Source organism: Muntiacus reevesi, chromosome 13 (genome assembly GCF_963930625.1).
Source record: "Muntiacus reevesi chromosome 13, mMunRee1.1, whole genome shotgun sequence".
Taxonomy (NCBI): domain Eukaryota; kingdom Metazoa; phylum Chordata; class Mammalia; order Artiodactyla; family Cervidae; genus Muntiacus; species Muntiacus reevesi.
The window spans coordinates 17475823-17503680 of record NC_089261.1 but is presented as its reverse complement, the minus strand read 5'-3'; the positions used below and the strand labels follow the sequence as shown (position 1 = coordinate 17503680).

Below are 27858 nucleotides of genomic sequence, written 5' to 3'. Positions count from 1 at the left end.
CCTCCTACCAGTGACCAGCCATCTCCTTTGGAATGCCATCTAGATTCCTCCCTGTGGCCTGTGAGGCCTTGTGGGTCTTGGCTGCTCTTTGTCCCTCCTGTCTCACGCCGTTCTCCACATCCTCTTCCCCCTGGAACTCTACTGTCAGCCTGAGAGCACTGCTTCTACTTCCAAGAAGAAATCAAGAAATCACCTTGTGGGCGAAAACTTTCTCTTACCCCATAGGCCTGAGGTTCCAAAATGGTGCCCCATAAGCTGATTGGATTGGATTGGACTGGGATGCCCAAACTTGTTAAAACTGGCAGTTTTCCCATAAAAACACCCAGGCCTCCAGCTTCCCTGTAAAGACTCTGAGGTGGGGCTCATCACTGTTGTGTGCTGATGGGGCCTTCAGACTTTCAGGGCACTCTCCAGCTCACCATCGCTCCCCCTCCTCATCATCACACTAGTTGATTGTGATACATCACACTTGTATTTCCATATTTTGTATTGTTGCTTTTTATATGATGTAGAGATATTTCTCTGTGTCTGACTATTGAGTGTTGACTTGAGTTCCCTCAAAAGATAATGTTCAAGTCCTAATCCTCAGTACCTCAGAATACAAGTTATTCATGTTTTTATTTGGAAATATGGTTGCTGCAGGTGTAGTAATGATGAGGATACACTGGAGTGGGATGTGTGCATGCTAAGTGTCTTTAGTCAAGCCTGACTCTTTGCAGCCCCATGGGTTGTAGCTAGCCAGGTTCCTGTGTCCACAGGATTCTTCAGGCAAGAACACTGGAGTGGGTTGCCATGTTCTCCTCCAGGGGATCTTCCTGACCCAGAGATCAAACCCGTGTCTCTTACGTCTCCTGCATGGGTAGGCGGGTTCTTCACCACTAACACCACCTGGGAAGCTCCACATTGGAGTAGAGTGGGCCCTTAATCCAATGTGATTGGTGTCTTTGTAGTAAGTGGAGAAGATGGCCATGTGAGGACAGCGGCAGACCGGACTGTTGCTGCATCTACAAGCCAAACTGTCAAGGATGCCAACAGCTGCTAAAAGCTAAAAACGGCAGGGAAGGGTTCTTCCACACGGATATCAGGGGAAACAAAGCCCCTTGGAGTCTAACCTCCAGAATGGTGAAACAAGAAATTAGTGCAGCTTTAACCCAGGACACGGAGCTTTGTTAAGGCAGCTCCAGGAATCTAGTACATGGACACTCTTAAAAGCTGGAAAATAACATATATCTGGAGTAAGCTACATGCCTCAGGGTGAATAGGAGAGAAGCTCTAAGTGCTTTATACGCATACAGATGGGTAGGTAGCTGGCACTGTGCTTGTCATCCAAGCACTGTCAATATTTGCAGAATAAATCAGTAAACGACTAAGGAGAAAAAAACAGGAAGGGTTTGGAAAGCTCTGAGCTAGATTTGGAATATCGATGAAGGAAGACAATGCCAGTGTAGACACTTTTCTTCAGTAGGTGTCTGGAGTTGCCTCAGGGTTAAGGCTCAAAAGCCATACCTGGATGGGTGAGGCCAGCGCTTCCCAGGACCGTTCATGTCCAGCCTGGTTTGTGAACGCAGTCACTGCGTGCTGGGAAGAGGGTGTTCCCCTCAGCGACCTCCCCTCAGCCATCCAGGCTGTGATAATCATCAACATTTAGTTATTTTCTACTCCACCTTCCTCATTCTCAAGCAGTTCACCTTCCTAGTAACCTGTGGGCAGGGTTCCATTTGACCTCAATCTGATCTTCATGTTTGTCTCGTCATGCCTACCTCCCCTCCTGCTGTGCACCCCAGCATCCTTGTGGTGTGTCCGGAAGCCTGTTAGTGAGGGAGCTCTGGCTTTCTTCCCTTCTCTTCTCCCCCATTTCTGCCCCTGAAAGTGAAGTGAAGTTGCTCAATCATGTCCGACTCTGTGCGACCCCGTGGACTGTAGCCTACCAGGCTCGTCCCTCCATGGGATTCTCCAGGCAAGAATACTGGAGTGGGCTGCCATTTCCCTCTCCAGGGGACCTTCCCGACCCAGGGATTGGACCCGGGACTCCTGCATTGCGGGCAGACGCTTTAAGCTCTGAGCCACCAGGGAAGCCCCTACTTGTAAGCAAATCAGCCTAGTGGGTGGATCCCAGAGAATGACCCCAGGGACCTGGCACACTGGGCAGCTCTCCCAGAGAATCCCCTCTATGGCTCCATATGCCACTTAAGGAACTGAAGTTTTTTTTTTTTTTTTTTTTTTTTCCCCCCCTGCTAGCCAGTAATGCCTCTGGGCAGGAATGGTGCCTGCCAACATCGAGGTCCATCCATCCCGTAGCTGAGGCTGGATGTGTATGAACTGGAACAAAGCCTTGGGGCTGTGAGGCCTGCATTTAACCACAGAAGCTACCTGAAAGGAGAGACTTGTTTGCAAAAGGTACAGACGCCACGAGATCGTTTCCCTGAGGAACACAGCCCTGTGATGGATGCCCACACTTGGAGGAACCTGCCTAGTTCTTAGTCCCCAGGGCTATGGACATGCCATTATCCAGTGCTCAGAGACAACAGCATCCTCTGATTCTGGATGACAAACCACACCCCTAAAGAAAAAATTCTAATTCCCTCCTCCATCGCCCATCCCCAGACAGTCTAAGAACCTTACTTGAGAGCAACTATACCCTTTCTTTGGGGGAAAAGAGAGGGAGTCCTTTTGTTGTATGGGGTTGGTTCAAGGGGATGGGGGAACAGTAGAAGCCACAGGGCCCTTCCTTTTGAGTTACTACTTAAGTGAGTTTTTCCTCTAACAGTTCCAAGACCAGCAGCTTCAAGACTGGCAAGAGAAATGGCCCAGGCTTTAGTTTCTCTGGAATCCCCTGATCACTGACTTGGGAGGAGACCAGTACACACAGAGGCCACGGCCTGCTGTCCCCAGTGATTTGTGTCTACAAAGACTTCATTATGCAGCCAGCCCTGGAAATTAAACCTTGGTCAGATGGTGTGTCTCTCAGAATAGGATTCATGAATTCAGAATCAATTTGAGGAGGTTTTAGAAGGCAATGAAAGTCTGGGAAATTAATCTACTTTTGTGAAGGCTCTGACAAATGCAGTTGAGGTTAAGGGATGAATAGAGGAGAAGGGTGAGGAGCTGGAGGGAGAAGAACTCTCTCTCTGGACGTTGGTCTCTGGCAGGAATGCATCTCCCAGCCATTGCTGTGCACCAAGGTTGAAGGTAAGATATTGTTTCATGCTTGAAGGGAGCTCACACTCCTTTCCCCGTTCTTCCTTAGTAACACAAATATATGTATGCATATGTACTCTGTGTATGTGTGTGGGAAGGGGGTGGGCATGGGAGGAAGCATATATTACCCCAATTTCCCAACATCCTTTGCAACCAAAGGACTAAATGCTGTGACTAAGTCCTGTGGCTAAATTCTGAGCCATGAGATTTTAGGAGAAATGTTGTATGAAGCTTCTGAGAAGACTGCTTAAACTCGGTTGGAAGTGAGCGTTTTTCTACTTCACCTACTTCCTTCTGCTTCCGTCCAAGGATGTGACTCTGATGACTGGCATTCCAGCAGCCATTTTGGACCATGAAGTGACCCATGGTGAAGAAGAAAGACAGAAGGAAGTAGGATCCCTAATGATATTTTGGAACCACCCTATCTCTAATCCGGGCTTCCCTTGCGGCTCAGCTAGTAAACAATCTGCCTGCAGAAGAGGAGACCTGGGTTTAACCCCTGGTCTGAGAAGATCCCCTGGAAAAGGGAATGGCTACCCACTCCAGCATTCTGGCCTGGAGAATTCCATGGACTGGAGAGTCCATGGGTTGCAGAGAGTCGCACACAACTGAGCAACTTGCACTACCTCTAACCTGCAAAAAAAGAGAAAAAGATAATAAATTTTTATCTTTTTTAAACTAGTGTTTTTCAGGTCTCCATACCTAGCCAAAAGAAGTTCCTACCTGAAACAGGGAGATTACTAAATGAAAATTAAGTACCTAATGGGACTTCCCAGGTGGTTCAGTGGCAAAGAATCCACCTGCCAGTGCAGAAGACGCAGGAGTTGGGGGTTCAATCCCCGGGTTGGGAAGATGTCTTGAAGAAGAGAATGGCTACCTACACCAGTATTCTTGCCTGGAGAATCCCATGGACAGAGGAGCCTGGCGGGCACAGTGCCTGGGGTTGTATAGAGTCAGACACCACTGAGCATGCATGCACTTAACAACTTAACACAAGCAAGTAAAAATATGAAGAGTTGAGAGGAAAGTCAGGGAAAACTTTGCAGTGAAGAGCATACACCCCACTTAAGAAGGGCAGCTCCAGTTGAATATTTTCATACAGGTTGCTGGGCTTCTGTTGCCACAAAGAGTAACATTTTTTAAAGCCAGGATTTCCATGTAGAAACTCTCAAGCTTAAAAAGTCACTCCTACTTTTTTTTTTTTTTTTAAACAAAGCCTTCTGTGCTAAATAACACATGGATGGCAGGAACTAGCCTATGTGTCCTAGCTTTCTATCTCTAAACTAAGACAAAAGATAGGAGTAAAGAGGGCAGGGTCCAAAAGAGTTTGGGGAGTGCCACTGGCTGCAGCAGGCAACTGGTTAGGCTTGGAGGAGGGAGGCCACTGGGAAAGCGTCAGAGGTGTCTTAGAAGGGGGCTCACAGTGTGATACAACTTCCTATATCAAATATCCAGAAAAGACACATTTCCAGAGACAGGAAGTAAGTCTGTGGTGGGAAAGGAGAAGGGCTGTCAATGGACATGAGCTTTCCGTTGGGGTTGATTGACATGTTCTACAATTAGATGGTGGTGATGGTTATACAACTCTATAAATTTACAAAGAATCATTGAATTGTACACTTAAAACAAGTGAATTTTATGGTATGCAAGTTATATCTCAATAAAGCTGTTTAAAAAAGCAAGTACTGAATTTCAAAAATATAGTGTGAAAACATAAATAACCTTATCAATATTTTTTATATGATTACATGTTAAAATGACAATATTTTATAAATTGGGCTAAGTAAAATACAGTATTAAAATTTTTAAAAAGAGCAATTGATGACCATGGGCTGTCTCCCAAGTAGAAATGGTTCAGAGTAACCCAGGTTAGAGTTTATTTCTGATTTCCACTGGGGGAAAGCAAAGGGGTCTTTGGAAATTGACCAGGGCTAGAGGACCTGTGTGTCTTCTTTAACTGAGTGGAGGTAAAGGTGAAGCATGAGGGGCTCTTGATGTCTGGCTTCAAGGCAGAGTCAGCGCAGACTGGTCAGATCTAAGGCAGGACTTACTGATATGGACAGGCTCTTCTTCAGGCTTGGTCGAAGACGATTCATTGTCCTCGATGTCCTTGCTGCCTGTCGCCTGGGTGATCACACTTGGGGGTTCATCCGAGCCCGGGTTCACAGAGACCATGCTGCTCTGGGGGGATGACCCTCCACTTGTCCGAGACAGACTGAGGGTGGAGCCTCGCCGGCTTGGTTTGCGGGTGGTGGGGCGTGCTACAGGAATTTTGAATTTCTTGGTCTGAAGAAAAAAAATAAGAAAGGGGGATTTTAGAAAGAATGAAGGAAGCGGGGGGCGGGAGGGGGCGGCAAGGGAAGGGAAGGAAGAAAAAAAGCAAAACTCTGGCTCTGAATGTGAATTCTTTTTGACTCTTTCCAAACACCATGAGATATATTTTGGGTCTGGGGAAACCTGTCACACACTGACGTCATTTATACATGTGTATTACCAGAAACAAGTTTGATGGGACTTACTCTATTCAGTAAGTGCCATGATTGCCCAGTAGTCACCACAGGAAGCTAAACATGTAATCCAATGATGCTGCCATGAACCAGAACACTTTTTGACTTTCCTTTTGTGACAACCATCAGAGTTGATTTTTAAACAAGGGGAGGATGGGTCTACTTTCTTTTAGCTGCATCTTGTTTTTCACTCCCCCAGTTCTAGGTGTCAACTTTGTGTTCAACACAAGTTCTGGGCCTCAAAGAATAAAGATTTATATTTGCTGGGGTTTTCTGAAGAATACGAAATGGGAGGTGGAGTTGGGGAGGCAGATTTGACTGATGAGGTGGCACTCTTGGGGAGAAGGGGAGGAACCATGATGGAGGTAGGCAGGAAGACTGAGATGACAAGTCTTAGTAGGTAAAAGGCAGAAGGTAGGGAAGGTCCTATGAGAGGAATGTGAATTTTTGAAAGGAGTCAGAGTGGGCAGGTTACAGGTATGCGTGTGTGTGTGTGTGTGTGTGCGCGCGCGCGCGCGTGCGTACCCTCTTGCATTACTGGTTTAGAATGTACTTTGTGTGGTTATGTCCTCATTTAATTCATGATTCAAGTCGTAGGCTTCCTAACCTGTCCCAATTTACTCAGCTACTCTGGGTAAGAGCTCAATGCAGGTCTGGGCTACAAGTAAATAGAAACAATTTCGTTTGAGAACACTTGAAATGAAAGCCCTTGGAGGGCAGTCTGAGATCTTCTTTGGCTGAAACTCATAGTGTGAGATACCCCAGGGAAGAAGATAAGGAGAAGAGGCACACCTGAAGACCACACAATAATAAGCATCTAACAGGGCGGAGAGAATGGTTTTCACCAGGACTCATCTTAGGGAGTTCACAGTGTGTGATCAGAAGTTATTTTTCGACTGGCTACTAAGAGAGTCAGTTTCTAGGGTGGTTGATAAGTCTGGGGTCCCCCAGGGGTCTGGGACTCTCAAAGCAGAGATAGGGGTCTGGAATTCTCAAGGAGGACAAAAGGACAAACATCTTTTCTTTTTCCTCTACATTTCCTCGTCTTAGTCACATAAAATGTTTTTTTCTTTAAGCCCAGAACTGATGATTACACAACAAACAACTCAGTTTAAACTCTGTACTAAGGATTATATGACAGCAATGTATTCTGCTTGAGGACAGTTTCTCCTTGCTGAAAACCTTCTGGCTAATCCTGTTATCTTAAAATGTAAATTATGGGAGTGGGTCTAGTAAGATCTTTACAACCTTGAGACATTCTTTTAATTTAGTGTAATAACTAATTAAAAAAGTATATAACTTCCTCGCTTAGACTAGCAAGGGGGGCACTCTCTGTCCTGCTTCTGATGTCTATGTCAGAAGCTTTCTCTGTCCCTTTTCACACTTTAGTAAAACTCTGCTATACAAAATCTCTTGAGTGATCAAGCCTGGTCCCCGGTCCCGAAGCTAAATCTTCTTTACTGTTCACTGTAAGCTATCACTACTTCAGGGGCCCTGAGTGTAGGTGGAACCTCCCTGCTCTGGAATAGGGAAGGGATTTCTCCATTACACAGGCAAGGAGAAGGTTGGGGAACAGAGATGGGAGAAGGCTGTGGGTCTTAAGATGTGATGTCTCCCTGTGAACACCACCTCCCCCAACAAACCTTCAGTGAAATGCCACACAAGTGATGGAATGTTACAAAATGACTGAGATAAAGAAAAAGCAAATGCCCAAAGCTGACATGCTCTCCCCTTTGATAAATTAGCAGCCTGATGCAGTGTCCCGTTAGTCACAGCACTGCAACTGGACAAGAGCTTGCCAGACTGGCCGAGGGCCCCTCTGCTCCCTGCCCCCCTAAGGAGAGAGAACATCAGAGCTCCGGGGTAACGCCTGTAGAAGTCAGTTCTTCCTGTCTCACCTGGCACAGCATGAATTCCTGATTCTGGAAACCAGGCTCGTTTACATCAATGTCATTTTTGAAGACTGGACAGATTGTGTCACCAGGGCAGCCTGGAGTCTTGCAATGAGCGTTGGACCCACAGCCCGGGGACTTGCCTGGAGCAGGTCACTCCCCCACCTCCACTCCCTCATCTGTACAACAGAGAGGATGGGCTTGGATGATCACAGAAGAGATTTCCACACACAGAGTTCTGTGTACATCTTCCTTGCATTAGGATTTCAGTGCTCCTAAAGTTGCCATTAATTAAAATTCAATTAACAGACACAGCCAGGAAATCCAAAGTGAAGGGCTGACACTTCTGATTAATTGAGAGTGGCAGAAGAATAAAATGTGTGTGGGGGGATGTGTGATAGGCAGATTCGGCATCCTGCTTGCCCTTTATTGAACTGACTCTCCCTGAGTTGACTTAAATCCCCAAATGCTTCTTCTCTGTGTCTGGTATTTCACTCGAAGAGTGGTGTTAATTGGCTGCTGTCTCTCTACCCAGAAGGGGCTGCTTTTTGGCAAAACAAGGAAAAGGTTTCCTTATACTTTTGTAGAAGCAGGGGTTTCAAACTGGCGGACCATGGGGAGACATGTTTAACTGCTCAGAATTCTACAAACTGGGATATCTTCACATGAAGTACTGAGGTTACTGGTCTCTTGAAAATAAGCTCTAGATCCCATTTTCACATGGTGAAGTGAGTAGAGTTAGGCAGAGGTTGTTTCCTTTAGCTGTGCAGGAGAATTCCTGTTTCCCATAGACCTCCCCACTCCCTACTACATTACCCAGCCTAATCTTTTCATTTATGCAATTTCCCCAGCCCTTGAGGATCACTGCCCTGGCACTGGTGAGCTCTACATATAAAGAAGAATACTGATTGCTGTGGAAGTTGCCTAGAGCCTCTCTTTCAAAGTCCTTATTCTGCAGGTGGAGAAACAGGCCGAGAGAAAGGACTTCTCCAAAGCCAGGCAGTGAACTGGCTCACAGTGGCTAAACTAGGTCTCCTGACTCCTGATTCAGTGCTTCCCCACCCTCAGGACAGAGCACACTGCAGCCTAGAATGTGACCCACAAACTTGCCCAGGAGGGATTTCAACTGAGTTCAAGTGCAGTGATTAGCTCACCCCTCCTCCAACTATAGTTGAAATATTCCTGAAGGACATTTTTTTTTAAAGGTTCGTGGCTTCTGCCGCTTTTTTCTGTGCATCTCTGGATACAGATGCACATGGTATCTCCATAGCAACTTTCTGCGATAAAAACAAAGGCTCTACTTCTCAGATCTAGGAGTGCTCTGATGAAAAAGCAAGAAAACGGTGAAACTTCCTGAGGGGCGATGATAATCACGATGCCAGAGAGAACATGCTTTTGAAGAGCTTGGTGTTTAATAAACAGGTTTTAATAAATAGACCCAGGATTAGTTAACTCTTGGCTCTGCATGGCTTATGCAAATTACTTAACCTCTCTGAGCCCCAACTTTATGATCTCCTACCTAGAAATAAGAATAGTGTCTTATGGAGTTTTCAGGAGGACAGGATTGGCTAACACACCTAAAGAGCTTCTTTAGCACAGAACCCGGCCCATTGTAATTCTGTTTACAGAGTGCCTTCTAAAAACTATATAACCACAATAATGCACAGCATTTTAACATTTTCAAAGTGAGACTGTGTATTGTTTCCTGGGGTTCTTTGCTAATGTTGAGAAATGGGCAGAAACCAACATTATTTCCATTCTGTGGGTTGGGGCACAGGTTCAACAAAAATCTTATTGTGTGTTCTCTCAACTGCCTTAAGCGCTCTACTCCTGCCATTATTATTATTATGGGGCTTGTTTGCTAAGTGGATGAGTTTGGGAGTGAGGAATACTCGAGTGAAAAGAACAGAACTCTGGATTTTCTCTTAATAAGAGACCCACGTTCCAGTTTGTAGAAAGCCCTGTCTGTTCAATCACTCATTTCTTGTTTCTGAGTTAAAAGAGAGAGAGAAAGAGAAATGACTGTTATTGATTAGAAATATAGAGCTAAAGAGCAAGGTGAATCCATTTCCTCCTGGTGACATCTTCATAGGCAGCTACTCCCCCACTCCTCCCCTCCTCTGGGAAGTGGTATCTAGCCAAATGACATTTCTTCTACAATCCCCAGATAACCATTTTAATTAAAATTCACAAAAGCCATCCGACAGCAAGAGGTTCTGATTTCCCTTCACTCAGAGAACCAACTAAAAAAAAAAAAAATCCCATTAGAGAAAAGACTGGCAAAACCCGCCTCCCCCCCAAGTTGGGGTTGGTAACCAGACGGGAGAGTGGTGAGTAAACGGTTACCTTCGGCGCTGTGACAAAGTGCTCCCATCTCTGTCCCATGGACTTGTCCTTATTGATTTTTTTTATTGTGCTTTTGCTTCCACCTGGGTCCCTGAGTGAGAAACAGCTTAATGAGTTTTCCGTTTCTAGAGCCTCAGTTTATTACAAGTACTTTTAAGAAAAGCAATAAATCAGTGATGGATGGTGGCACTTCTCTGCTGTGATTTTTCCCCCTCCTGTAGTCAGGAAACAGTGGGAGGGGCGGTTCTCCATGGCCGGGGTCTTGTGAGTGGGAATCGAGGTTAGGAGAGACCGCAGCCTGCTGGGTAGGGCCTGAGGGAGGTGGAGCGTATTTGTCCACGTTCTGCATCTATCTGCATCTTCGACTCGGGTCCTCTAGCAGACTCCAGAGCAGGTCTGTGGTTCCTCTTGGGGGTGAATTGAAAAGCATGTTTGTTTCTGAATCTCTGCCTGCTCTGGTGCCTAAGGGTCTCACATCAGGGACAATTCTGAGTGACACAGAGAGAATTTCTGGGTGTGCTTGCTGTGGGGAGGGGTGCTGGGGGAAGCTTGTGGGATGAGTTGCACAATGAAAATCACGGGTTTGGAGTTTACTGAGTGAAAGTTCTATACAACCCTACATGTAAGACGCTTCTGGGCATTCTCGCTGAATCACTTCAACATCACCTTGTGAAGCAGACATTTATCATCTCATTTTACAGATGAGAAAACAAACTTGGGGTCTTCAGTCACTCGCCCAGATGCATATTTACAATGGATCTAATGACCATTCCTTGAGTGGGTCCCTCCAGGGCCCTGTACCTAATTTTTGCATTTTAACTTTGTATTCTTTTCCTTAAAGTGCCCCTTTCCCCAGCTGAATAAACTTCAGGTCCCAGGAAACTTGGATCTTCCCTCATGGGCTGTAACTTTCTGAGTAGAAGACTGAAGCCCCAGTAGGTCTGGAAAGTAACCTACCTAATCCTTTGTCTGAAACCCATGCGACCAGATGTGCTGCCAAATTCAGAATTTTGGCATTTTGCAATGGAAATACGCTGTATGTATACTACATATTAACATAATCCTTCCAGTGGGCTTTGAAGCACCACCTTTTAATTAAACATGTTAATATTTCTGCAGCAGTATATATGAATATTTATACTAGGTGGGATAAAGACTACAAATAGCTTCAAGTTTTGCCACCAGATCTGTTTGGTTCATGTCAGATTTTGCTACCAAACTGAGTTACGGGAAAAAACTGAATTTTCAGAGCCTTTTGGATTTTGGACTTGTGGCTACAGAGTGGTGGAGCCTTTGCTGACAAGCAAGCTGGAAGACTCAGAAACGACCTCTACCTTTGTAACAACTGATTGACTGATCTCTTGATCTCTCCATTCATCCATCCATCCGTTTATCTCCTTTTTCCCTGCAGAAAGGATTTTTAGATGTCTGGGAGCCTTCAAATCATTTGGCTGGCTGTCACTCAGCATAGAGGAGGGACTAGAAGGAATGAGACAGTCAGACCAGTTTGATTGTTAGGGAGGCACCAACAGGAATCTATACTCATCAGGGGCTGCTGGTCAGGGGAGATGCTCAGATAGGAGACCAAGGTGAACCTTACTTACTGACTGGTTTTTGTGGCATGGGGGTCTGAGTAGCAGAATCAAAGGCTTTTACCAGCCCCAATGGAGAGGGGCATGTGTGCGCTCTCTGTTGGCAGAGCCTTGCTGGGCATCTCCCAGCTCACAGCCTCGATGCCCGAGAAGTGTATACAGGGTGAAAGTTGCGCTGCGGAGGGCGGGGTGAGAATGTGCCTTCAAGCTTTTTGTAAGACTTTATGTTTGATTACACAATAAAAAGCCCTCTGAATAATTAACAGTGAAGCTCATTTAACGTTGATGCTGCCTGCCTCTCCCCCGAGTAGTCAAATTAGGGAATATTCAAAATCCAGCCAGAGAAAGGAGCGATACTTCAGTCCTATAAACAATATTTAAACTAGCGGCGCTTTTGAAGTCTGGTTTAAGGCTCACCAACTGAAAGCTTTAGCGTTTCCGCTTTGGAGCGTTTGCTTTCAAGACCACAGGGCTTTTCTTGCCTTTTCCCTTTGCTAACTCAGCCCCTGCTGTGCCTCCAGTCTTCTTCTTGAAGTTCAAAAGCAGCCCCTGTTTCCCCTTTAAAATTAAATCTGGTACCGGCCAAGCTTTCAAAATCTTAAATATTCAGACCCAGTTGGGAAGATGGAGGTTTTTCGTTCACACAGACTTCCAAGACAACCTGAAATCTATTGCAACTTCAGGCAGCAGGTTAAATGAGCTAAAAATGCAGCAGGCTTCCCAGGGATCTTAAAAAGCCCTGAGCATCGCTCTTGCAAAGCCATTGATAAAGAAAGGGCCTGGTTAGACAGGATTGGTCTCTCTGATGTTTCATTTTCAGTAGCAAATAAACCAAACAGGAGATCAATAGGGAGAGAAAAGGAAATAACCCGAGCATTGTTGTCCACAGTGGGCTGACTGCACACACCTCAAGCAACGAGGGCAGGCAGGCTGGTGCTCCTTCCCGAGGCCTGGAGGCACAGTGAGTGCCCTTCATCCACCGGGGTCCCAGGTTTTCCTGGCTCTCTGAAGTTGGGTATAACTCTGTCACTTGCTTTGTTAAAAAAAAAAAAAAATGAGTGCAAGTGACCTGTGGCTTGCAGGGAGGGTGCTTTAAGGGCCAGTGCTCAAGTCAGATGGCACCCCACTCCAGTAGTCTTGCCTGGAAAATCCCACGTATGGAGGAGCCTGGTGGGCTGCAGTCCATGGGGTCTCGAAGAGTTGGACACGACTGAGCGACTTCACTTTCACTTTTCACTCTCATGCACTGGAGAAGGAAATGGCAACCCACTCCAGTGTTCTTGCCTGGAGAATCCCAGGATGGGGGAGCCTGGTGGGCTTGCCGTCTATAGGGTCGCAGAGTCGGACACAACTGAAGCGACTTAGCAGCAGCAGCAGCTCATGTCAGACTCCCTTTCCTGCTGTGCTGATGGGGAAGCTTATGATGAGATGGAATTCCTATCAGCCTGGGCCCCCAGGTGACTGAGGTGAGCACAGTCCCATGTGGATTACATGTACGGGGTAAGCGAGATGTGAGCTTGGGCTGTGCTAAGTGGCTGAAATGGGGGCTTGATTGTCCCGGCAGCTTAATTTACCTGACCTAATTGATAGCTCTGATTTATTGTCTGTGTGATCTCAGGTCAGTCTCTCTGAGCATCAGAACCAGGAAAAGGGGTATACCCAGGTAGTTAACTGTGGGTTTAAGAATCTGGTGGACCAGCCGTCTGAGTCCTCTGCCTGTCCTGCTGCTCCTGAGATTTTCTTGTAATATTGACCCTCTCTGAGCCTCAGTGTCCCCATTTGTCAAACGGGGAAATAGTAGCTGAGTCAGAGGATGATTAGAGTGAAGATGCAAAGAAATGGGCTTATTAGGAGCTTGGCAGGATGCCGTGTATGGAGAACTGAATACAGCTGAACTATGAATATGAACTACATGCACTTTTTTCGACAGACATCTCAGTGTGGTATGGAGGAGGTGCTGCTGGTGGGTAGGAGGCACTCAGGCACATCCATGGGGGAGAAGCTGCTATGATCTTCAGACCACAGTCTCTCCCTGCTAAAGCTTTCTGGGGGATTCTATTGGCTAGAAACCAAGGGAAGAGGTCGTTGAGCACAGTTGCATCTCTTCTAACTCTAGCTGCTACTTGAAGACATCTATCCACAATGCAACCTGGGTAATTTTCTCAAATGCTTCACTCACTCTTTCTGAATCCGCATTTGCTTCTGAGGGTAGAGGGTCTGCTGGCGGGTTTAGGACATGTTCACGAGTCCACGACTGAGATGGAGGATGGAGGTACCTGCTGACTTTGTAGCAGGGAGAGGCTGGAGGTCAAAGCTCCCGGGCTCTCCCTGGCCAGGGTGCCTGCCCCACCTCTGGAGTGATAGACTCTCTGGCCACCCAGCCATGTTCTCCTGCCCCCATAGAGATGTCTGCTTGAGTACAGGAGTGGGAGGATGCGATTAGACCAGAGCAGGGACATCAGAGACTTCACTCAGACGTCACCTTCTGAGTGAGTCTTCCCCTGACGACTCAACTTAAAAGTCACCCCATGTATATTATCAAGGATGAAACAGATCACCAGCCCAGGTTGGATACATGAGACAAGTGCTTGGGGCTGGTGCACTGGGAAGACCCAGAGGGATCGGGTGGAGAGGGAGGTGGGAGAGGGGATCGGGATGGGGAACACATGTAAATCCATGGCTGATTCATGTCAATGTATGGCAAAAACCACTACAATACTGTAAAGTAATTAGCCTCCAACTAATAAAAATAAATGGAAAATAAAATAAAATAAAATTACATGAGGCTAAAAAAAAAAAGTCACCCCACTACCCTGTCACTATCACATCTCCCTGTCAATTTCTTCATGACACCCACTGCTATCTCAAAGTATCTTGATTATTACATGTTTATCATCTGCTGCTCCTCACCACCTCCCTTGGAATAGAAGCTCCAGAGGGCAGGGACAATGTCTGTTTTTCCCACGGGTGTATCCCCAGGAGTGCCTGAAAAAAGTAGGTTTGAGGAAAATGAGGCTTTCCAGGGTGGGGGTGGTGGGGATGCATGACAAGGGGAAAACAACTTAGTTTAATAATTACTATTATGTGTGTTGTTCAGAACAATGCTGCATTTCTTTTTAAGTGACAATCTGGCAAATACTCACGATCTTGAGAGAACTGGTTAAGCATGTTAATAAACCCCACAGTTATTAAAAGAAGTTTTGACATTGAGAGATAATCCCCGTGTATTATGGTAAACAACAAAAATTTAGTTGCAAAGCAATAAATGTAGACTAGCTTTTTTCTTCTAAAGGAAATTATATATTTACATGTCATACGATCTTGGTAAGTTATGGTCCCTTTTTATATCCTGGCAAATAATACTTCGTAATGAGTTATCCTTTTTTATTTTTTTGATACTGGATTATTTCCTAAATTAATTGAAGATTTTGGGGCTTTAGCTAGAAACAGAGGAAACAGTCATTTAGTGGTTAAGTGCAGATGCTTTGGATCTGGACTTTGTTGTTGTTTTTTAGTCACTCAGTCATGTCCAACTCTTTGTGACCCCATGGACAGCAGCACACCAGGCTTCCCTGTCCTTCACCACCTCCTGGAGCTTGCTCAAACCCATGTCCATTGAGTCAGTGATGCCATCTAACCATCTCGTCCTCTGTTGTCCCCTTCTCCTCCTGCCCTCAATCTTTCCCAGCATCAGGGTCTTTCCTAACGAGTCAGCTCTTCACATCAGGTGGCCTAAGTATTGGAGCTTCAGCATCAGACCTGCTAATGTATATTCAGAATTGATTTCCTTTAGGATTGACTGATTTGATCTTCTTGCAGTCCAAGGGACTCTTAAGAGTCTTCTTCAACACCACAGTTCAAAAGCATCAGTTCTTTGGCACTCAGCTTTCCATATGGTCCAACTCAGACATCCATACATGACTGCTGGAAAAACCATAGCTTTGACTAGATGGACCTTTGCAGTAGGCAAAAAAAATAAAGTCTCTGCTTTTTACTATGCCGTCTAGGTTGGTCATAGCTTTTCTTCCAAGGAGCAAATGCCTTTTAATTTCATGACTGCAGTCACCATCTGCAGTGATTTTGGAGCTCAAGAAAACAAAGTCTGTCATGGTTTCCATTGTATCCCCATCTATTTGCGATGAACTGATGGGACTGCCTGCCATGATCTTAGTTTTTTGAATGCTGAGTTTTAAGCCAGCTTTTTCACTCTCTTCTTTCACCTTCATCAAGAGGCTCTTTATTTCCTCTTCACTTTCTGGGCTACCTGGGTTCAAATCCTGACTTTTACTAGCTGTGTAACTTAAAGCAAGTTACTTAATTTTCTTTGCTTCAGTTTCCTTATTTTTAAGTCAGAATGAGGCTCAAATGAGGTCACATCTCCTGACCAGTGCTTGACATAGAAAGCACTCAAATGACAGCTAGTTTCCTTATAACACAGTGGCTAGATTTAGGTACCTGTTTCATATTTGAAATGTTTTATATGTAGAAAGTCATCTATCTTTTTCTAAAGGAGGCGGTGGGTTCTTTGGGCCTAGAAGCCTAGCCCTTGAGTGTCTGGACTCTCTTAATGAAAGTAAAAATTATAACCATCTGGAGTCTTCAATTAAGAGTGGGTCCAGGGTTTCCCTGGTGGTCTAGTGGTTAAGAATCTGCCTTGCAAGGCAAGGGACATGGGTTCGATCCCTGGCCTGGGAAGATCCCACATGCCATGGAGCAGCTAAGCCCATGAACCACAACTACTGAGCCCATGTTCTAGAGCCCTTGAGCCGCAACTACTGTAGCCTATGTGCCTAGAGCCTACATTCTGCAACAAGAGAAGTCACTGCAATGAGAAGCCCATGCACTGCAATGAAGAGTAGCCTCTGTTCACCACAACTAGAAAAAGCCTGCATGCAGCAATGAAGAGCCACTAAAGCCAAAATTAAAATAAGTAAATAAATCTTAAAAAAAAAAAAAAAAGAGTGGGTCCAGGAATTCCTTGGTGGTCTACTGGTCAGGATTCCAGGCTTTCACTGCTATAGCTGCACAATGCAGTCAAAAAAGAAGAAGAAGAAAAAAGAGTGGGTCCACTGGTGTCTCTGGGACAGCTGAGGCAATAAGACATGCTTAACTGTGCTCCCCACGTAGCTCTAGGGCAGAGCACCGATCACCTGACTATGGAGGCTCAGGGCCGCTGGAACAGCTCCTACCCTGGGCAGGAAGGTGAATCGGCAACTTCTCACTCCCCTCTTTGACCTGGGGTCTGCCCTGCTCTTTCCCACTGAGCAGGACTAAGAAGAGGTGTCACTAAGGCTTGAAGCGCTTGCTTACACCGGGCCTTGTCTGCTTCTCTGTAAAGGTCCACTCGTTTCTAGTCAGTCCTTGGAAAGTGAGCCTCTACTAAGAATAAAACCAATATAAGTTCACAACCCTTTATTCAATCCCAAAATCCAAAGGGTCTTGAAAACAAAACAAAAACTCATAAATTACTTGGCAGCAAAACATGATCTGAACTGATGGAAGACTATTGATGACCTTTGTTTACCTTGAGTATCCATTTAGTGTAAATATTCATTTTTTTTTCTGCAGAAATATGTTTGATGACAGGGTGCTGTCCTAGCTCCCTCTGGGAGTAAAATGCTCTATATGGTATATTGTCCCATATTTCCATTCTAAAATGCCGAAAAAGAAAAAAAAAAAACAAAAACCACAATTTGGAAATGCAGCTGGCCCCAAAGGTTTGAATAAAAATCTGTGGGCCTTCATGTATAAAACAAGTCTTACTTTGCCTAAACAGAAGCTTCCATCTCTCAGAGGAGGGTAATTAGTGCATTCATTACTGAAGGCTCTGTTTCTGCTCTGTTTGGACCTGATCATCTTGTCAATTGAAATAAACTCTCTTGCTAGAAGTAGAATTAATGAAGATACTAGAAAATGATAATGTATTTCTATTGCCACATAATGAAATCGGGAAGATCTTTTTTTTTCTTTCCTTGCTAAATAAAGCAGAGACTCAGATACAACTCAGAAGGACATCCTAAAATCTGCATCTCTCCATTTTCCCGACCATCCACCCATCTACCCAAACATGGGATCTTCCTGCGATGAACAAAGATCATGTTTGCAGCATGCCTGCTGCCAGTCAGTAGAATTTTGCTGCCTGTAGAAAGTCCACTCTGAGGTACTGAATCACCCCATTTCCTTTCTATAAAATCTGTAAGGGGGGCAGGGACTAGACCTACAGCCATCATTACGTCTAACACAAGTGAAACCTCTGGGAACTACAGGTCCCAGAGGATGGATGTTTCCTTCTGAAAAATGCATGGTGGGTGTCAGGACTCAGGGTTTATGTTTTAAGCACTTCAGTATCAGGAGATACTTGCTGCTTAGTAGTGGCAACTCAGAAAATCTCAGTCAGGAGAACTGAAGACTTGCTATTTTCCTCGTGGGGTCATTCCCTGGATTGCCCATCTTCACAACCAGATTTGGGTTGAACTCATGGAGCTTCTCCACCCCTCCCTCTCCATCTCTTTGTATGTTTGTCCATTCACCCAGTGAACATAGCTCTCAGCCATTGGTAAAATTCTGCTCGGAGGTGTATTTCTTCCCTTGCCCTAAGTCTCAATGGTATTGACAGTCACATCCCTAACTGCTCTTTAAAATCGGGATTTTAATCTTGCATAGCTATCATTTAATGAGCACTCACTGTGTCCTCAGACATCATGCCGAATGTTCTACATACTTTATCTTGCTTAATCCTTATAAGAACGCTTCTGGTTCTGTTCTTGCAGACAACTTGACTCCCCTTAGAGAAACAACACCTTACAGGCCTGCCTGTTCCTCGCTCTGCCTTGTATGTGCCACATAGTTCCTGCGACAGTGGCCTCAAGGCTGTGAGGAGCCCTGCTCTCTGGTGGAGACGCATCTAACACTTTTCATGGCTTAGATAACAGCTGCTGGAGCTTCTGCCTGAGCAAAGTCAGCTGCTCCTGGGACCTGAACACAGAATATTCCCTTGGGTCCAAGTGGAGAAACAGTTTTCAATATATACTAAAAAAACAGTGAGAGAAAACAAACCTTAGGAGAAAGGGGGAAACATGGAGAGTGGGAAGAGTAGATGGGGAGGGGACAGGAGGGAAAAAGGAAGAGAAACAGATGATGAACAGTGCTGGGGAGACAGGATCCAGGAAGAGAGCTGAGAGAACCTAGCTGTGCTGGGTTGGGCTGGGATGGCTGGCCAGCCAGTTTTTATGGTGTGAATACTCTCACCCTGGCTGACTGATTTTGAGCTTCCGATGTGATGTCACTGCAGGTGAAACTGGGGAGAGATGCTGGGAGAACATGCACATGAGGGTTCTCACTGCTGCAGTTTGGACCCAACAGGATAGAACTCCTAAAGCAACCTACTACCCCTTCCAAAAACAGGAAAAGGACGGGGGAACCCACAGGAGCTTCTGCCCCACCGATAGCCCAGGTAGAAGGGCTGAGACCTACTTGGGATTCCAGCAGGTGATCACAGGCTTCATGGTGTGGTGGCTGTGGTCGATAGTCAGGGCCTCCAGGAGCCAGTGGAGGACGCAGAGCTGGCGGAAGATTGGCTCGCTGCGAAGACAGAGGGCAGGAGTCCAGGGGGATCCTGTTAGAGCAACATTCTGCTGACTTGTGCTGGCTCCTGGCTGGAAGGCTGTCGCCAGGTTCTGGGTGTGTGTATCTCCTGTGCACAGCAGTAAAGCTTTGCAATGGGCTCCTGAGCTGTGTTTTGGGCCCGTTTTTACAGGTGAGGGATCTGAGGCTCAGAGGTGAGGAGCCTGTGCCGGTCACTGGGCCAGGTGGCAGAACTATGATCAGACATGAGATGACCCCACACCAGTTACTGGGAGTCGGCATGCCCAGTGGGAAGAACAAAGGAGGGGTCCTAAAGCTAGAGGTCTTGACTCAGGCAAACAAGAGGATTGAAGGAAATGGACTTCCAACTACTCATCCGATAAAAATACAATAAATATACTAGCAGTGTCTGAAATGTCTGGAAACACAGGGAAACTAGTGTATTTATTGTACTTCTTCCCTTCCCCCTACTCCAATTAACAACTGGACTCACTGTTTTAAATTTATAAATCCTTTGCCCCCAGATGTAGCTGGATGTTGAGGAAAACCACACCGAATACATTTTTTTGAAAGTGTAACTAAGACACTATTTAAACATAGGTTTAACCTGTATTTTGTGATTTGGGGGCACTTTGTATTATGATGACCAGACACTGGGAGGACACTTGGCACACAGGGTTTGTTGTTATTGTTCTGTTGCTCAGTCGTGTCCGACTCTTCGCGACCCCATGGACTGCAGCACGCCAGGCTCCCTGTCCTTCACTATCTCCCAGAATTTGCTCAAATTCATGACCACTGGGTTGGTGATGCTACCTAACCATCTAACACGGTATTTAATTCTCCCCAAACCCTGCTGGATATAAATCATACATGAATATTAGAGAAGAGGAAACAGAGGCTCAGAGAGGGGCAGTCAGCGAGCTCTGGGTCACGCAACGTGCTGCTGACAGAGACGGGATGAGTATCCCATTTAATGTTACCGACAGCCCCATAAAGGGTGCCTCCACACCATCCTTTCTGCAGACAAGGGACTTGGGGAAGTAAAGTGAGCCACCCGAGGCCACACTAGGATTGGTGAGGGTGTGAACCTACATCTGTTTAATCCCAGAGACTGTTCTTTTGTGGACCTGAGCTCTGTTTGAGGTGCTGGTTTGGGCCCAGTGCAGTGGCCACCCTGAGCAAGGCTGGCACAGGGTTAACTCACTGCCTGCATTCTTCCTGGAAACGAGGGGGAGTCCTAACTAGCCGCCCCCTCCTTGCCTGGTTCCTCCTCTTCCACTAATGCGCCAGAGTCTCCATTAGAACCTGTGTAAGTGCTCGTCTCTGCAACTGCTCCTGGCCTGATCGATGCTCCCCGGGGTTCCTGGGCCTGGTGCTCAGAGGGGCATGCAGGCATCCACCCTCCAGCTTCCAGGAAGGCCTGGCTCCCGAGGTAGAACCTGAGCCCTGGGGCTCAAGTGTGGAGCTGGCACAGGGCTATCCCAGAGAGTCACTCAGCATGCAGGGGAGCTGCTTCCAGGCACCCCACTCACAGCCCCCATGTTCTGGGGTGGACGTGTCCACCAGGTGTTAGGAAAACTAGAGTCAGCAGCTCGCTCTCTCTTTTTCTGCTAAGCCCCTTCCTTCCTTTGTTTCCCTTCTGCTTTAAAGAAACTGCAAGTCCACAGTCCTCCGCCCCTTTCTCTCCCTCCCTATACCATCTCGATCCCCACAGGGTCAGTGCATGCTGGCAGCTCTGGGTGCCAACAGTAGCAGTGGCTGTGCCATGCGCCTGACCCTGTGCAGACACCCCTATTTTGTTGCATCACAGGGGGACAAGGGGCAGGTGAGCCTCGGTTCATTTCTGCAAGGGACAGGAAGAGGCACAAACCTGGCCCGCTCCTTCCCTTGCTTAAAATCTTCAAACTCCCCAAACCGTCTGAATGAACGATGGCCCCCTCCATTCACAAGCTGAAGTCCTAATCTCTAGCATCTTAGACTATGACTGTACCTTTAAAGAGGTGATGAAGTTAAAAAGAGGCTATTAAGGTGGGTCCTAATCCAACCTGACTGGTGTCCTCATGAGAAGAGGCGGTGTGGCACACGAATACCAGAGCACATGCTCACAGCGGACAGACTCTGAGGCCGAGGAGGGAGGACTCAGAGGAAGCCAGCACGTGGGCACCTTGACCTTCAGCTTCCAGCCTCCGGAACTCTGAGAGAATACATTTCTGTTCGGGAACGTTTAGGCCGCCTGGTCTGCGGTGTGCTGTTATGGTGGCCCTGGCAAACCAGCACCCGTCACATGGGGGAGACTGTCCACCTCCTCAGGCGGGAGTCTCCCTGCCCCCACTGCGCTGCCATCTGCAGCCTGGTGCAGTTCTGCTCCGTAGCACAAGCATGCTGCACCCCTCTGCACTGTGTTAAAACCCTCGCTGTGCCATCTACTAGCCACGTGGTCTTGGCCAAAGTACTTAATTTTCCTGACTCTCAGTTTTCTCATCTGTATAATGGTGGGAATCCTTCCAGTGAAGGTGAGGTGAGGCGATCAGCACTGTTCTGTGCTCCTGATACACACTCCCTTTCCTCCTTCTCCTCTGCCTCTCGGTGACTGGGTCTCAGCTCAGATGTCACCTCCAGCAGGAAGCCTTCCTTGATTTCTCTAGCCTCCTCTCTCTGAGGAGGTTCTAAAGCCTCCCTACCCTTACAATGTGTCCCTTTGTCCATACACATTGTGTCCCTGCTGTCTCATAACTACCTGTTTACTTGTCTCCCGAGCCCACAAGCTATGGAGCTACAGAGTATTGTCTACCACAGGCAATCCTGCGCCAGGCACAGAGTAGGCTCAATACATTTCTGATTACTAAATGGCATATGGTGGGAATAAACTGGTTTGGATCTGACATTTTCTGGAGCTGAAAATCTGGGCACAATTCTTATGTGTACAACCACAGAGGTAACAAAGGAGAGTGGCAACACCAGCAAAATGACAATAATAGTAAACACTTCCCACAGAGCACTTACTCTGTGCCAGACACTGTTTTTAATTACCATCCATTAATTAGAGTCATTCTTGTAACAACACTTTGAAGAAGGTACTATCAGTATCCCCATTTTTCAGATGAAGAAACTGAGGTCATGGAAATTATCCAAGGTCAAAAAGGCAGTAAATGGCAAAGCTGGAACCTGGGCCCAGATAGTTTGGTTACTGAATCTGTGTTCTAACCATCAACACAATGTTGATGTCTCTTGTTACAGGGCAGAGCTGTTCCTTTCTTTTCAGCAGAACAGGGTTTCATCTAATGGGTGTGGACCTTTTTTTCCATTTATAAAAAGTGCCTTAAAAAATGTGTGCACAAATGTTTACAGCAGTTTTGTTCATAATTGCTCAAAATTGGAAGTAACCTTTAGAGACGTATGGATAAATTATCTGTGGTACATCCAGACAATGGACTGTTATTCAGTGTTAAAAAGAAATGGGCTATTAAGCCATGAAAAGCCAAGGAGAAACCTCAAAAGCGTATTACTCAGTGAAAGAAGCCAATCTGAAAAGGCTGCATACTGCATGGCTCCAACAATATGACGTTCTGGAAAGCACAAAACTATGGAAAAGTAAAAGGATCAGTGGTTGCCAGGGGCTGGGGATGGGGAGAGGGAAGAATAGGCAGAGTAAACACAGGATTTTTAGGGCGGTGAAAATACTCTGAATAATACATGAATGGATGGATACATGTCGTTATACATTTGTCTAAACCCATAGAATGTATACCACCAAGAGCAAACCCTAATGCAAACCAGGGGCTGTGGGTGATTATGAGGTGTCACTGTCAGTTCATCAATTCTAGCAAATAGCCCACTCCGGTGGGGGATGGAAACAATGGGAGGCTGGGCAGAGGGAGGAGGTAAATGCGAACTCTCTACACTTTCCACTCAATTTTACGCTAAACCTGAAACTGCTCTAAAAAAAAAAATAAGGTCTTACTGAAAAGATAAAGTGCCTCAAACCCAGTGATCTCTCATCTCACATGCAGCAAACCAGAGAGGCAGAAAGAAAGGGTCCCCAGAAACATGCTTGATAGAAAGTGTTCCTTCTTCACAGTGATTGTCTGTCAGGGCAAAGCGCAATGTCTTGAATGGTATCAAATTAAAAGAGAAAGCATTTGTTTTCTTAAATGTGGGGCATAATAGATGGAAACGCTAACCAGGGTGCACAAAGCCTGCTTCTAAAATCCTAGTGGTCAGAACTCTGGGAGAGCTCCCAGGGGTCAGTGTAGCTGAATAAGCAGCCCACTCTATTGAAATGGCCATACCAACCAGAATACAAGTGGGCATCTACATCCCTGAGAAGAAAACAACGTTTTGTCCTTTTACTAAGAGAAATCAGAAAATGCATACAAGACACCCCATGCTGACTGTCAGGCAAACCAGGACAGTGGCTGCAGGCACAGTTGCTTAGGAAGGGTTTTAAGGACAGTCCAGTCAGCTCTGAGAGGAAAGGATGGGCTGTCCTCTTTCCTGCAGACAGCATCTCACCTCTCTCTCTCTCTCTTTTTTTTAAAGATAAAGGTCCAGTCTTCCTTGGCATCATTGAACTGATCCCCATGTAGTCATTTTAGAATTTTCAGCCGGTTCTGGGATCACTCCTATTGGGACTGAAATCCCCCTTGGCTGGTGTGAAGACTCGGAATTTGAGAACTGACCTGGCAGGCTCTGCCCGATGCTTTGTGGTAGAATGATGACAAAACTGCCTGGATTCTCCACCCCTCCCTGCATCCATGTACTTTACAGTGTGATCTGGCATTTCTCACATCGGGAGGTAGAATCTTTATTTTCCCTCATCCCTGTCTCTGGGCGTGCCTGATGTCTTGTTTGGCCAGTAGGACACAGTGGAAAAGTCCTTGGGTCCATTCTGAGCTTAAGCCTTAAGAAGCTTTGAGTGCTTAGGCTCCCGTCCTTGGAGCCCTTCCTGAGAGCCATGGAACAAGTCCAGCTAGCATGCTGCGTGATGACAGTGACGGTCTCTCCTGTCACCCCAGCCACCAACCAACCAACAGACCTGGGTGTGGATGGGACCAGCTTCCCACACACATGCAAGCCCAGCCTGGACCAGCGGAACTGATCCAGACAAGCAGACCCACCCAGCTGACCTGCAGACTTTGAACAATAAATGGTTGCTGTTTCACGCTACTCTACTTTGAGATGCTCTGTCATATAGCAACATATTACTGTTACAGTCTTCAAATGCAGCCAGAGCCTTTTAATAGCCAAGGAAGAGAAGGGTCAGCCTTCAGTCTACTGCAGGAGTGTGTGCCTGTGTTTGCGAATAAAACTTTATTGGAACATGGCCCCATCACTCATTCACTGTAACTTTCACGATGCAACGACAAAGTACAGCTGACCCTCTGCATCTGTGGATACAGAGGGCTGACTATACTACTCCCATTTATATTCATAAAAGACATGAGCATCACAGATTTTGGTATGTGTGGAAGGTCCTGGAACCAATCCCCCACAGATACCTGTCTGCAGGTGCCAGAGAGATCATCTGGTCTGCAAAGCCTGAAATGTTTACTGCCTGTCCCTTTTCCCTCTAGGAAAGAGGTTGCTAGGCCATAACAAATAACAGCCACCACTGTAATCATCACCACCACAATCCTCATCGTCAACAAACCTGACACCAAAGTCTGAGTTAAAAGTTGGGAGAATTTTGTGAGAATGTTGTGAGAATTTTGGCAGGTGCTGCCTTCTCTCTGGGCTTCAGTTTCCCCATCTGGCACTGAAGGAAGATGAGCAAAAAACTCCAGTGACTTCTGCAATTGATGTAAACCTCTGTTTGCTCAGATAAAAGGGAATGGGTTTTGGGACCTAGAAATATGTGTTTTTCCAGGCATTTCCTTACCTTGCCGTTCCCCTCACCCAAGTCCTGATCCCCAAATGATTCAGATCCAAGTAAAAGCCCAAGAACCACTGATTTACACCATTTGGGTTCAGAAGGTTTGTCCATGGAGAGACATATGGAAGTGTAAGTGTTTCCAAGGGTCATTATGAGAAACTGCAAAACTTACTTTTGTAAAGAGATGTTTTAAGAACATCCAATTGAGGCCACCAGTTGGCATGTCCCTAAACAAATAACTCTGTGATGAAAGCAGTCATAATATCCATCAAAGGGAGAAAGCAGAAAAGTGGGGAGTGGGGCTCATGAAAAGTGGAAATACTAGTAAGGGAGAGGAATGTGTCCAAATACATGGTGGTGGTGGTGATGATGGTGTTGGTGTTGATGGTGATAACGATGGTGATGAGGAGGACGGTGATACGGTCAATGGTGCTGGTGATGATGACAGTGATGATGATGTCAACAGTGTTGGTAATGGTGGCATTATCCACCCACAAAATAAATGCTCTTATTAATGACTTGCCACATTGTCCTAGGATTTTAGTCTTCTATTACTTTACTCTTTAAGTACATGAGACCTGGTAGTCCAAATACATTATGAGCTCCTCAGAGGTAAAACCTTGGGATATACCTTCTGTGTAGTGTGTGGTGGTGAGAGTTGAGGCTCTGAAGTTAGACACACTTGGCTTAACACCCCGGTGCAGTGGCAAGCTGAGCTCTGTGACCTTGGGCAGGCTACGACACCTCTCTGAGCTTCTGTTCTCTCATCTGCAGGGACGGGCTAATAAGATACCTATACAAAAGCGCTACTGAGAGGACTGAGTGGAACAGGGCCCACCAGAGCAGTCAGTACTGTCATTTTACTGTGCATGCCTTTGGGACCTAACAAATATTTGACAAACGAGCAGAAAGAGAAGTCTAGAATCCACTGCCCCATGCCCATTGACCTAAAGCTGTGGTTCTTATAGGAGGGGGCTGGGGGTGCCTGTGTGTGCGATTGTGCCCCCAGGGGTATTTGGCAATGTCTGGGGACATTCTGGTTGTCAGAGCTGGGGGGGGGGGGGTTGGCTACTGGCATCTGGTGGGTGGGGGCCATGGATGTTGCTCAGTATCCTTCATCCTACAGCACACAGGATAGTCCTTCTCAACGAAGAATTATTTGCCCTCAAATGTCAATAGTGCTGAGGTTGAGCAGTCTTGCCTTAATCTCTGTCTCTGAATTCTCCCAGTTGAAGAGGGCTAACTAGTGAGAAAGGAAAAGCTGGGCTGAGAATTCTCTGGAATAGATAGGAGGGGAATGAGATGTCAAGGTTCTGGAAAGCCTGAGTATTTCTTGGAGGGTTGCTGAGCCCCTGTTACATCATACTATGATGAGTTTGTGCCTGGGGTTGGCTCAGAAGGCAGTGGGGGCTTCTCTGGGAAATAACTCCCTGAGTCTTGGGGAAAACGTGTCCCTAGAGGCTCGGGTGAGAAATCCGCCAGGCGTGCGCTGCAGATAGATTTTATCAGGCTTTGCAAACTATTTGACATTAGAGCGTATGGCTTGGTAAGGAATGGAATGACTCGGTCCCAGCTGGATTGCCATTTAGCTCTAAGCCACCATGTCTGCTTTCTGTTATTTTTATACGCCACAGAGTGTTGCTGGCCCCAGGCTCCCTGTCCCTTTCAAGAGGACAAAGGAATAGCTCCCAACGACTGTTAGCTGGTTGAGTCATTTGACCTTGGCTGCGAATGACAAGGCAGTGAAGCAAACAAGCCTGAGGTGGGCCTACTTACACGTGGGCCTCGGGCAGTGAGGGTGAAATGATGCAGCTGTGCATGGGGGTGAACGGTCGCAGGATGACTTCAGCCGCTGCCTTCTTCGTCTTCTCATTGCCGTATGTGCTGAAGCAGAAGCAGAGTGAATGACAAGGAGCAGTTTTAATTGCCCACATCTTTTGCAAGGGACTATTTGGCAAATATCACTAGGCACCGACTATGGACCAGCCAGTAATTTCAGCTGGAAAGGTGAAGGTCCCAGATGCAGCCAGTAATCAGAGCATGTAAGACCCCATTCTCCCATGGAGCATCTGTTCTTGTGAACGAGCAGAGAGAACACATAAGATCAGTTGGGCAGCTGTGTGGTACACTGATATAATAGATGAGGGGTTGGATATGTTTTCTTATCCCGCTAGACAAACAGTTATGCTATTATGGGGCATTCAGTCCATATCTTGACTACTTAGTAGCATAAAAGCCACTGATGATGTAAACAGTAAGTTAATGGCAAGGTTTAAATAAAACGTTATTTACCAAACCAGCTTGGGGGCCCAGGGGCTGGAGTTTGCTGACCCATTCCCCAGCCCCTCACTCCCACTAGTAAGCGATACATGCTATGGGGAGAATAAAAGAGAAGGGAGTTCAGTAGGGCTGTGAGAGCTAGGGTCTGCAATCTTAAACGGAATGATTGGGGCAGGCATGACTGAGGAGGTGACATTTGATAAGAATTTGCAGTGGAAGGGAGTGAGCCATTCATCCGTCTGGGGCAGAGCCTTCTGGAGAGAGGCAGTGACAGGTGTAAATGTCCTGAGGTGGGAGTATGTTTTAGAGATGGCAAGGAGGCACGGGTGACTGGAGTGGAGTGAGCAACAGAAAGAGGAGAGAGGGAGGGACGCAGAGAGAACAGGGGCTTTGCAGACCAGTGTGAGGACCCTGGCCTTTTCTGTGAATGACAGTCAAGGATTCTGAGCTGAAACAAGACATGATGTGACCTCTTACAGAGGAGCCCTCTGGCTGCTGTTTTGAGAATGACTGATGGCAGGGGAAGAGGGCCAGGAGACAGATGAGAAGTGCTGCGATAATTTCAGCTGGAGAGAGCTGTGCCGGGG

At 46.5% G+C, this 27858-nt stretch overlaps 1 protein-coding gene across 1 annotated transcript in view; it reads right to left on the bottom strand.

Moving 5' to 3' along the window:
• CCDC60 (coiled-coil domain containing 60) overlaps nucleotides 1–27858 on the bottom strand; it is a 164238-nt gene that overhangs the window by 13148 nt on the left and 123232 nt on the right. Inside the window, exons 4-7 of the mRNA XM_065903789.1 lie at nucleotides 26768–26875; nucleotides 19009–19116; nucleotides 9944–10034; nucleotides 5250–5484 (exon numbers count right to left, since the gene is read on the bottom strand). Coding sequence (XP_065759861.1) covers nucleotides 5250–5484; nucleotides 9944–10034; nucleotides 19009–19116; nucleotides 26768–26875 — 542 coding nt within the window. The remainder of the gene's footprint in view (nucleotides 1–5249; nucleotides 5485–9943; nucleotides 10035–19008; nucleotides 19117–26767; nucleotides 26876–27858) is intronic.